The sequence below is a fragment of the Schistocerca nitens genome, chromosome 1 (assembly GCF_023898315.1).
Source record: "Schistocerca nitens isolate TAMUIC-IGC-003100 chromosome 1, iqSchNite1.1, whole genome shotgun sequence".
NCBI classification, from domain to species: domain Eukaryota; kingdom Metazoa; phylum Arthropoda; class Insecta; order Orthoptera; family Acrididae; genus Schistocerca; species Schistocerca nitens.
In genome coordinates, this window is record NC_064614.1 from 386,590,742 (window position 1) to 386,603,902 (window position 13,161).

At 38.2% G+C, this 13,161-nt stretch overlaps 1 protein-coding gene across 1 annotated transcript in view; it reads right to left on the minus strand.

The window, feature by feature from the left end:
- Window positions 1-13,161, minus strand: part of LOC126249254 (MATH and LRR domain-containing protein PFE0570w) — a 252,829-nt gene that overhangs the window by 38,785 nt on the left and 200,883 nt on the right. Inside the window, exon 3 of the mRNA XM_049950913.1 lies at window positions 2,982-5,399. Within this exon, the coding sequence (XP_049806870.1) occupies window positions 2,982-5,399 (2,418 nt within the window). The remainder of the gene's footprint in view (window positions 1-2,981; window positions 5,400-13,161) is intronic.

The following is a 13,161-nucleotide window of genomic DNA, read 5'->3' on the forward strand; positions in this document are numbered from 1 at the left end:
CATTTGAAGTTCACTAAGGATGTGGCTACTGTGATAAGATATACTAGAGTAGGCAATCCAGTTGAAGAGGACTAAACATCTCTAAAAAAACAATTACAGATGCTGGCCAGGCAGATGTAGGAAGGTAACTGCGAAGAAAATGTGGCTAACAGAAGAAATGTTTCATTTGGTCATTGAAAGAGAGAAGTTCAGGGGAAAACAGCAATAAAAATCCCTTAGGAATGAGTACAGGGAGGACTTGTCTGGGAACGTGATAGAAGAAATTGTTGCTAATATGCAAGACATAGAGGATCCACTAATTTAGTCAGAATTTAAAAGAGCTTTGGAAAACTTGAGATCAAATAAGGCAGAAGTAATAGATAATATTCTAGGCTAAATTTCTAAAATCATTGGGAGACATGACAACCAAATGTCTACTGAAACGTTTGTAGAATCATTGAGACTGGTGACATACCATCATGCTTTCAGAAAAATATCATCCACACAATTTAGAAGATAGCACAGGCAGATAAGTACGAGACTACCAACAACTAACAGCAAATGCATCCAAGCTAATGACAAAAATAATACATAGAAGAATGGAAAAAAAATTGAGCATCAGTTTGATGACCATCAATTTGGCCTTACGAAAGTTAAAGTCAGTAAAGAGACGGTTCTGACAATGTGCTTGATAATGGGAGCAGGGCTGAGTGTAAAATAAAAATACACTGATAGGATTTGTTGACGTAGAAAAAATGTTTGACAATGTAAAACGGTGTGAAATGTTGGAAATTCTGAGAAAAATAGGAGCAAATTGTAGGGAAAGACGAGTAATAAGTAAGAAGGGAGAATAAGATTGGAAGACCAAGAACGAAGTACTCAGATTAAAAAGGATATAAGGCATGAATGCAATCTTTCGCCATACTGTTATATTCTTTGCCCTGCTATTATATTCTTTATAAATTTTGTTAACACTAACCTACTTAATGAATCAGTCCTTCCACTCTCCTGTCACTCCATTACAATAATACCAATAATAATGATAAATTTATAGAAATAGTTGACCAAATTGTATACTTAGCACAAATTAAAACAAAAAGTGGATGAATAGTTAAATAAATAAACTGGAGGGAGAAAATGGTTTGAAGTTCATTAAGGTACGGCAACTGAATTCAAATGTAAACTACAAATAATCACATAAATTGAAAGTCTATAACTTTTATATATTGCCAATACTTGCTTAGAGAAGTGGAAAATGAATTTTAAATGGACAGGCAGTGAGAAATGGAAAAATATGCATGCAAGGAATAATGAGAATGGATAGACAGGTAAACAATTTTATGCAGGAACTGAATACACCATGGTGACTGTTACAAAACTGAAGTAGAGATGTGGTCATATGAGGAGACAAAATCATAGGAAATGGACTAAAATAACTCTGTAGTGTATTACACCAAAAGTACTGAACATGTCTACAGTAATTTCATGATTTTCATTAAAATATAACGTCTACTAATTATGTTATAGCTAAGTAGAGCCCATATTTCCATGCAAATGCATGTTACATGCATGTCTGCATGTTCTGGCCATTTGGGGAGGAAATCCATGTTTCAAAGATTTCATCAATATAACTGCATGAATGTGGACATTTATAAAGAGTGTTATATCATTGTTCTTGTCTCTGTGTATGTATTGCAATAAATTACATAATATCACCTTTTATTGGTGTTGTTTTCTTATGAATTACACCAAACGTACTGAACATGTCTACAGTAATTTCGCGATTTTCATTAAAATCTGCAAACTTCATAGTGAGGTCAACCACTATACTTCTGTAGAGTGTAAAATGGGTCTGTATCATCACTAAATGATGCTGCCTTGCAAGGCATGAAGGCCAGCAAACAATAAAAATATTTATCTGAACCTAAACCAAGTTATGTATTTAACCCATGTGCCACATCGTGTAACTGAAAAAGTAGCTGACGTCTGAAATATAACAATGTAAATACGCTGACATCCTTCACAAATAAGATAAATATATGCACAAAATACAAAGGCTTGGTAATAATTCTGTTAGTATTAATTTGGCCATATGCTGACTTTTTTTCCACTCGAAGGTATTCTTGAAAGCACTTGTCCTTGTTGCCTCATTTAGCGATAGGTATACTGGCAGATTTAGCTTAGTCACTACATACTATTTTAACCAGTTGGGATACCTGGATATATGCTGCCATCTTTTACTGTGATACTTTTGATGAAGTCGACAGGACACCATAATTTATTGGGGATAAAATCTACTTGCTGCATTATATTGAAAAATCATAGGTATCCTAATTCTCTTTTTCTTTTTTGTTTTGTTTGAGTTGTAGACATTTTGGAAGCATATTAAAGGCATGGAAGTGTCATTCAAGAGAACAGATAGAAGCAAGACCTGATTTACATCAAATCAAATTTGACCCATTTGTTGCGGCAGTAACGAAGTTGCAGGTCACAGATAACTGATGGACTCTCTGAAATTGTTGAAAAGGTTGAAAAATCTTTGCAATCATCCTATGGAGAAGTAGGTGTTGCAGTAAAAGATAATGAGAACCAAGTTATCCAATCAAATCCTGATTTTGAGTTTATCAAGTTGATAAAAAAAATACTTTGTGGAGGCGATGTATAAGACACAGTTTTATCTGATTTTTTCCGAAATTTCTTCACTTAAGTATGCACCTTCCACTTCTTGAAACATATAAATTACATTTTCTGTGTACAAAAGTGTTCTTACAAATACATGAGCTAAAGTGAAGGAACTTTGGAGAAATTACTTGTTGCTTACTATTTCAGAAGATAATAGAAATAAATATAAAACTTAATTCTGACATGGCATATTTTTATTGTTTTGATATTTCATTGTGCATATTAAATGATATGATGCTGCATGAATGCAACCATGTTTTATAATTTTACAGTGTTTGAAACTCTGGGCTCTAGATACCAGGAAAGACAAGTGTACTTACCATAATCGTCGGAAGATCTTCCCATATAGCCTTCTGACATTGGCTCCACATCAACTGGTCCATCTAAAAATTCACCTGATGTTTCTTCCTCAGCGTCGTTTTTAATACCATTTCTCTTCTTCTTTTTTTCACCATCGTCATTATGTTTGTCATCTTCAGCTTTTTCCTTTTTCACAGCCACTCGCTTCATTTTACTCTCTTCCTGAGTATTATCATTAGATAAGGAAGATTTTAGGTTTGCAGGATTATATTTTGACATCATTTGGGCCTGCAGGCTTGATTTAAATTCAGCTAATGCCAATCTCATTTTCTCTAGACTATATGCTGCGGCCAATCGTGACATAATTTTATCTTTCATTTCCTGAATTTCCTTAGGATCTTGGGTTCCCTCATGTGAACCTGTGTACTTTACTGCTTCATTTACAATGAGGTCTTCCATATTTCGAAGTTTTGTATCCATGTCGTCTATACTTGTATCCTCGTTTGTATTCAAACTCTTCTTGGTAGCTTCTCTTTGAGAACTTCTTGAAAATATGTCTGTACTGTAAGCTTGTTGTTTCCCAGTGTCTCTTTCATTGTCATTGTTATTAGGAGAATTTGCATGACCATGTGATGTCATTCGTTTCTTTAAGGGATTTGAAACCATTGCAAGAGTTCTGTAATATTGATTTAGTAACCAGTTATCATCAATCATGTTGCCATCGCCATCTTTTGTCTCTACAGTCTCAGGTGCAGTTTTCTTACGTCTTCTGTCAATGCCAAAATAATCTGACCAATCAATGGATTTTTTCTTAATTTCCAAAGGTGTTTGGATCTTACTCATTGTTATTGGTTCTGCAGTTTCTTTTTCCATATGTAAAGATGTTCCATGGGCATGTGATTTATGATTACCCACTTCTCTAGGTCCTGATGTTCTGTTATGGGCAGATTTGCTACCTGTTTCTGTGTCATTGTTTTGGGTATTTTCTTGCACACTCACTGTTGTGACTGAATGAGTTGTGGTTGTCTCGTGGTTTGGATCTTTTGGGTCTTTAGAAGTTGTCAACTTTGAATTAGTTCCTGGATCTACTTTCTTTTCACTGGCCTTAGGTGAATCATCATGAGTAACAGATGAAGAAAATATTTGATTTAGTTCCTGAGCCACCTTTGGGTCTGTAACACCTGTTATAGGAGAACTTTTCTTCTTATTAGTGTCCTTAATTCCTTCAGAGTTGAATGACTTGTGATGGAGCATAGGTGGACTTGCATAAAAGTTTGAGCTGCGTTTTGTTACAGGATAACGTTTCCTTTTAGCTTCATAGATGAATCTCTTATTCGAAGTCCTTTCTGGAATTACCATATAGTTAGGAGGTGAAAGTTGCTGGTATTCATTGACATCTCTTGCAAGAGAAGAAAAGTGTTTTGTAGAAGTTGCTCTGGAACCAATATCTGGTGTTTCTAAAGATAATGTTTGATACGTTTCCTGATTTGGACTGTAAAATTCATCCATAGTAGCTGGTCTGCCATATATTTGCATCAAGTCTTCAGGGTTATTTCTCGCAAATCCTGATGCTAAATGCAGTACATCTTCATCTCGCTCATCAGGTAGCTCAATGCCTTCATTATCTTTGAGAGTTTCAACTGCTTCACGGTTTACCTCTGGAGCCACAAACTTTAGGGAGTATAAGAAGTTTGCTCCCTGTTGGTCAGGACCTTCAACACGTTGCTTATTTCGCTTAGCAAAATTGTTTGAACCAGTTCCCCACTGACCCATAAGTCCTGCATTATTAAAAATATCAAATCCTGAGCCATAACTATATTGTCTTTTATGCAAACTGGACCTATCATTCCTTAAAGAAGACAGTATTTCCTGAATATCATTTTGTGTAAGATCATCGAAATCTAGAAGCTGAGGTTTTGTTTCTTTATACTTTTCCCATAGATTACGAAGGAGTGAAAGATATTCTTCCTCTTCATCATTATTCCTTTTGTTCTCCAGTTTTTCTTCCTCATCATTTTCTAGTTGCTTTGCTATGGCCTTTGCTGCATAGCGTCTCATATTCTCTAGTTCAACAACCTGGTCAATTTCTGGCCGAGTAAGAAATCTTTCTCGAAATAATGAAGGCAGTAAAACATTTTCTTGCTTATTTTCACCGTCATAGTACGTAGGTAAGACTTGACGATATTCTACATCTTGACCACTGTCATAATTTTCTCTCTCTCTGAAAAGTGAACGTTTAGCATCAGTATCCATCCCATACTGATAGTAATTTCCTTCTTCATCATCGCCATCTTTTACGTAAGCATCTTTCATGTAATCAAGTAACATATTTTCTAGCTGATTTGGTGGTGGATGGACTGGAACTGCAGGGTAAGGTGCAGCTCCTGAAGATATGGTCTTTTGGTAGCCAGCACCAATATTTTCTGGTTGTCCATAACCTGAAAATAACCACCATAAAATGTATTATTGGAGGTAATATCTTGTCTTCTATAATATTCTAGTAACTACTATGCAGTCCTTTGCATTATCAGTATTTTGGCTATGTGTGCTTCACTGGTGACAGAAGAGGAAACCAAAATATTTTAATAAACTTTACCATGTCTGTGTACCTATCAGTAACACAAAATACCATGACATAAGCTTGCACACTACTACACATTGACCTAAAAATTAGTTACTGGTAATGGTTCAGTGAGATCAAAACATAACAAGATGGTTTCACTTGTTATAACCCCACTCTGTAAACAAACCTTTTTTTCTGAAACCTTTTCTATAGATTAGATTAGATTAGATTAGATTAGTACTTGTTCCATAGATCACGAATACGACACTTCATAATGATATGGAACGTGTCAGGTTAATAAAAGGTGTCTATACAAGTGACACTCAACAATTTTTTTTATTTTTGGGACTTTAGGAAATTACCCACTTACTATATCCAAAAATTCATCTAATGAGTAGAAGGAGTTGCCATTAAGAAATTCCTTTAATTTCCTTTTAATTGCTATATGGCTATCTGTCCGACTTTTGATGCTATTAGGTAAGTGACCAAAGACTTTTGTGGCAGCATAATTTACCCCCTTCTGAGCCAAAGTTAGATTTAACCTTGAGTAGTGAAGATCATCCTTTCTCCTAGTGTTGTAGCCATGTACACTGCTATTACTTTTGAAATCGTTCGGATTGTTAATAACAAATTTCATAAGTGAATATATATGTTGTGAGGCTACAGTGAAGATTTCTAGCTCTTTAAATAAGTGCCTTAGGATGATCTTGGATGAGCTCCAGCAATTATTCTGATTACACGCTTTTGCGCAATGAACACTCTTTTACTCAATGATGAGTTACCCCAGAATATGATGCCATATGAAAGCAGAGAATGAAAATAGGTGTGGTAAGCTAATTTACTCAGATGTATATCGCCAAAATTTGCAATGACCCTAATAGCATAAGTAGCTGAATTCAAACGTTTCAGCAGATCCTCAGTTTTTTTTTCCAGTTCAATCCCTCATCAATGCATACACTTAGAAATTTTGAATATTCTACCTTAGCTACCGATTTCTGATCGAAGTCTATATTTATTAATGGGGTCATTCCATTTACTGGGTGGAACTGTATATACTGTGTTTTGTCAAAGTTTAATGAGAGCCCATTGGCAGAGAACCACTTAATGATTTTCTGAAAAACATGGTTTACAATTTCACCAGTTAATTCTTGTCTGCCGGGTGTGATAGCTATATTTGTATTATTGGCAAAAGTACCAGCTTTGCATCTTAGTGAATATAGAATGGCAAGTCATTAATATACACTCCTGGAAATTGAAATAAGAACACCGTGAATTCATTGTCCCAGGAAGGGGAAACTTTATTGACACATTCCTGGGGTCAGATACATCACATGATCACACTGACAGAACCACAGGCACATAGACAGAGGCAACAGAGCATGCACAATGTCGGCACTAGTACAGTGTATATCCACCTTTCGCAGCAATGCAGGCTGCTATTCTCCCATGGAGACGATCGTAGAGATGCTGGATGTAGTCCTGTGGAACGGCTTGCCATGCCATTTCCACCTGGCGCCTCAGTTGGACCAGCGTTCGTGCTGGAAGTGCAGACCGCGTGAGACGACGCTTCATCCAGTCCCAAACATGCTCAATGGGGGACAGATCCGGAGATCTTGCTGGCCAGGGTAGTTGACTTACACCTTCTAGAGCACGTTGGGTGGCACGGGATACATGCGGACGTGCATTGTCCTGTTGGAACAGCAAGTTCCCTTGCCGGTCTAGGAATGGTAGAACGATGGGTTCGATGACGGTTTGGATGTACTGTGCACTATTCAGTGTCCCCTCGACGATCACCAGTGGTGTACGGCCAGTGTAGGAGATCGCTCCCCACACCATGATGCCGGGTGTTGGCCCTGTGTGCCTCGGTCGTATGCAGTCCTGATTGTGGCGCTCACCTGCACGGCGCCAAACACGCATACGACCATCATTGGCACCAAGGCAGAAGCGACTCTCATCGCTGAAGACGACACGTCTCCATTCGTCCCTCCATTCACGCCTGTCGCGACACCACTGGAGGCGGGCTGCACGATGTTGGGGCGTGAGCGGAAGATGGCCTAACGGTGTGCGGGACCGTAGCCCAGCTTCATGGAGACGGTTGCGAATGGTCCTCGCCGATACCCCAGGAGCAACAGTGTCCCTAATTTGCTGGGAAGTGGCGGTGCGGTCCCCTACGGCACTGCGTAGGATCCTACGGTCTTGGCGTGCATCCGTGCGTTGCTGCGGTCCGGTCCCAGGTCGACGGACACGTGCAGCTTCCGCCGACCACTGGCGACAACATCGATGTACTGTGGAGACCTCACGCCCCACGTGTTGAGCAATTCGGTGGTACGTCCACCCGGCCTCCCGCATGCCCACTATACGCCCTCAAAGTCCGTCAACTGCACATACGGTTCACGTCCACGCTGTCGCGGCATGCTACCAGTGTTAAAGACTGCGATGGAGCTCCGTATGCCACGGCAAACTGGCTGACACTGACGGCGGCGGTGCACAAATGCTGCGCAGCTAGCGCCATTCGACGGCCAACACCGCGGTTCCTGGTGTGTCCGGTGTGCTGTGCGTGTGATCATTGCTTGTACAGCCCTCTCGCAGTGTCCAGAGCAAGTATGGTGGGTCTGACACACCGGTGTCAATTTGTTCTTTTTTCCACAGCAGAGGACCCTAGACTGAACCTTGCGGCACCCCATTCTTGATTGTTCCCCTGTTTGAGAAATCACCAGTTTTTTGCATATTATGCGAACTGTTCATTTCAACTTTCACACTCTTCCAGTTAGGTATGATTTAAACCATTTGAGCACTGTCCCATTCATACCACAATACTCGAGCTTATCTAAGGCACACATATATAAAATTTCTAAATACTTATTCAAGAGCTGGATTTTGATAAATTTTACCATTTCTTGTATAGTTTTCAGATTGCTAGTATAATTAGTTTTTCAAACACATTTGATTTGAAGAAATATCACGATGCAAGAGTCAGTTAAACCATGAGCACTTCAAAATTTGAGTCCACTAATGAATATTTGTTTCAGGATTGACAATTTATTTAAAAGCCCTCATCCTCCTCTTTCAAGCAAATGTTTTAGTTTTTTCCGAACACTTAGTATTACAAAAGTTCTTCCTACTCAGAATTAACGTAATGTAGAATGATAAAAATCTTAAAATTAAAGCCTCACAAAATCTGTCTCTTGCAGCCCTAAATTTTCTGATTCCAAAAATACAAGACATTCCTAGAATAGCATATTAGTTTGTGAGACACTTAGATTATAATATTTAATTTTAAAGAAAGTTCTTCCACACCATAAAGCAGAACTATTATTTATGGCCCCATTGAAACAATTTGCAAACGAAATTGTGTCTCTGCTTTATATGTTTATGTTTTTTTTTTTCTTTTACTTTTGTTGTGTTTCACATAAATATTTAAAATGTAGTAGCTTTGTATGTTACTGTTTCGTAGAAACAACCTGATGTCCATTATTAAATAGGCATCACACACAAAGCCAGTCAGAGTCCAGTTGTCATTATGTGAAGTTCTATGTTAGTCCCAGTCCAGCTGTCATTATGTAAGGCTCTGTGTGAGTCTGAATCAAAGTGCCATTATATACAGTTCATATTTATATTTGTATTTCTATATTGGTCCTGTAAATTGTATTTAGGTAGATATTTTGCACAAACGATGTAGGACAAGTCAGGTTGGTACAGTATATACATCATCATACACATTGTTATGTTGAAAGGATAAATAATTAAAAATTATTCAATACATGTTGAATATTGATGACAAATTTAATATAATAAAATAAAATGATAGACTTATTAAGAATATTTGAGCAATTACACTACACTTTTCTGGTACTCTAAAAACTCGGAAACAGAATAGAAGCAGTGGTCAAGCAAGTACTCTTTCAGTTTCACTTTAAACTTTTGTAAATCTTGCATATGTTTCAAATAGGATGGCATGTGATTGTAAAGCATTATGCCAGTATGATACGCTCCTCTCTTACAAATGTTTGTAATTACTGTATTGACATGCAAGTAATGTTTCTGCCTAGTATCATGAGGGTAGTAATCACAGTTATACTTGAAGATATTTCCATCTTTTAAAATACTTCCTTTTGTGAAATTTAATATTTCATACATATATAAGCAAGGAAGAGGCAGTATACTGAGATTTTTAAATATTGGTATACAGGAGTCTCTGTACTTAGCATGGTTTATTATTCTAACAATCTTTTCCTGTAGCCTAAATGTTTTGTTTGTACCTACGGAGTTCCCCCAAAAGATAACTCTGTACATCTGCATGACTGAATACTGCCATGGTACATTGTGATCACAGACGCACGGCTTGTATTTTGTGCGAGGATTCTTACTGCATACGTAAGTGTGTTTAGCTTTTTGTTTACATGGTTAAGATGTGTCTCCCATTGTGAGACATCTATGTGAGACTGGGTCTAGTAGTCATTATGTTAAGATCTGTGTGAATCTGAGTTCAGTGGTCACTATGTAAGCCTAGGTCTGGTTGTCATTATGTAAAGTACTAAATGAGTTTGCATCCAGTAATCATTCTGTAAACTTCTGTGTAAGTCATAATGTTCATACAGTCAATTTGATAGTTGTAATGTCAGGATACAATGATTATTATAGTCAAAAGTATGTTTTGTGGCTAATTGTGTAGTTGTGAATGGTCACTTGAGCCTATGTGAGCTGCTCACCTGTGTTGTAATATCAAAGTTATGGGCTGAAAGCTGTATGTTTTGTAACAATAAAGGTAGTAAAATGAGATGTATATTTGATCATTTTTTATTCAGGTACTTAATAACTGTTGAAAGAATGTAATAATAATAGGCAGGATAGCGCTAGTAGAAAGCCTACAAGTCTTAGGGGCATCCAAAACAGGTCCACAATTTTGTAAGGTACTTGAACATTTGGAATCTAGAGTAACAAATTCCTGGTGCTAAATTATTACAGGATATTCAAAACAAAGTAATATAATTTCCTTATTAATTTCCTGTTGCATACTAGTATAGGACTTGGGCTGTATTGGAGCCCTCGTTCAGTGTCTGTGGCTAAAAGACATGTAAGAATGACAACAAAACACTGCTGAGCTATACTATTAAAATGAATGTAATTTTCAAAAGCCTAAGTATTTAATTGTGTACAGCTAAAATACAGGCATTGCTGAGTGAACAGAAACAACAGGAGCAAAGATGAGGGTGCTCGTTCTTGCAGGAAAAAGGTTGGTAATGCTCATTTCAACTTATGTTCCAGACTTCATATTTTCATGATAGATGATGGCACTGTTAAATGATCATTCTATCATTCTACACAAGCATTGGATGCAGATTACCTTTGGAGTGAACATACTTTCTTACAAAACAAGCAAACGGAGATGATCAAGAGGAGCACAAATTATTCTTGTAAGTAATACATAAGCCACCCAAATGACCGAAGCTTTTGCAGCCAATTCTTATCTGTTGTGTGAGATGTGGTTTCTTGATAGAAGAGGTTAACATGAAGGATCGCTGTAAGATTCTTAGTAAAAATATAGTAATGCTTTTTTACAACAGACTGATCACAGAGTTGGTATGAAATCTTGCGGGATAACCCACCACAATAATTTGTTTATTTTATTTACTTTTTTGTTCTCAGGTGATCCATGTTGCGAACATATCACAAAAAACCACTGTTATTCCTGTAAGTAGAATGGTTAAGTTTTATACCTGTTGAGTCACTAGCATCTGATATCAAAACCTTAAGTGAATTCCTTGTCACTTCTGTAAATTTTTATGAGTTATAATTATTTGGAAGTGGTATAAACCATCACTGTCAGGACAACTGAAAAAATGTGACAGTTGTTTGAATTATTAAGCAATAATGTCTACATGCATAGTGTCATCGATTTAAAAGGTGTAGGATTCTGCAGATCACTATGTGACACAGGACGTTTATTTACTTCGTTTTTCTGCAGTGTGAACAGAGATTATGTTAGCGCAGCTCATGGGAGTAGTAGGCTGATGTATTTTCTAGCACATTTTGTAAGTGTGGTTTGCACACATTCAGCACCAAGTATACATTCAAGGGCAAACTTCACTGAATTATGACCCCTTTCACCTCCAATTAACCTACTGTCCTGCTAAGTGGTTTAAGACCACTAGGTGTCTGATTTATGACACCACTGGGGGTAATCTGTCCTTCTGAGAAACCCTCCACCCATCCCCCTCCTCCTCCTCCTCCTCCTCCTCCTCCCCCCACCTCTGAGATAGCCCCAACACCTCTCCCCTCCCACTCGCCAATTCAAGCTCACTCTTGATGCCAAATTAATAGACTAATTAACTAAATTGATCTATTAATTACCCCTCCTCTTCTGGGAAACGCCCCAGACCTCCCTCTCCCCTTCCAACCGGAAATTGGTGGGAGAAGGACTCAGCCTGTGTTGGAGAGGAAGGAAGGATCTCACAACAGGAAATTCAAATCAATGTCTATTGCATAGCAGAGTACACAATGTTAGTTTATAAAGTTCAATTTTCAGGGGTTGAGTCTCTTTCTTTGGTGGAAAAAGCTCACATCCACCAACTAAATGTCCTACTTACATAATTACAATGCTACAGATTGAAGCTGTTGTCTTGTTGGAAAATATTTGTGTATGCAATCAGCTTGACATGCAGGGATTGATTGAGCTAGTGCACAACACCACCACCAGAGGACGTCTCACCACCACAACCTAGCCCCCTCCACTCCCCCCCCCCCTCCCCCCACCACTCCCAGAAAAAATGGGCAGGAAAAAGACTTATTCTATGCTGGAGATAAAGGAGCTCATTAGACGAAATTCAAATCAATGTCAATAGTATGTTGATGCATATTCTTCATTTAATCAGTTTGTGGTGGACAGGGCTCTCCCACTTGGGTAGAGCTCACATCTGCACCCCTCACCCCCACTTCCCATGATGTAATAACTGTAAGCACTGAGGAATGGAATGAAGTGCAGTATAGTAGATACTGAAACTTCCTGGCAGATTAAAACTGTGTGCCGGACCGAGACTCAAACTTGGGAGCTTTGCCTTTCGTGGTAGAACACTTGCCCGCGAAAGGAAAAGTTCTCGAGTTCGAGTCTCGGTCAGGCACACAGTTTTAATCTGCCAGGAAGTTTCATATCAGCGCACACTCTGCTGTAGAGCGAAAATTTCATTATAGTAGATACTGTTTGGGGTCTCCAGCATGTGTGTCTAGGGCGAAACTACAAGGGTCAAAAACTGCGCAATGTCGACTGGATACCAGCCTCCTTTGAACTTGTGGACCCAAACGAAGCATCAAGTTGGGGAATTCTGCTCATCAGGAAAATGCAGACTCGTTTCCTGTTTCTGCCTCTCTCACGTGGCCACTTTCTGATTGTGTCAATCAATGTCTGCAAACAAGCAGATGGAGGTTTTCTTCTCTCCTCAAGATACTGTGTTCCTGTTAGCAAATGTTGGGGATTTATGCAGAGCTGACGCAATTTCGATATCAAAAATAGAGGGAAGTTGTCCATTTGCACTGCACTATCAAATGAATTGTTTAACAATTTACAGGAGTCAAATAGATCGTCTATAACACTCACCACCAACTTATGATGATACTTCTTCGTAATAAATCATATTTCCAAC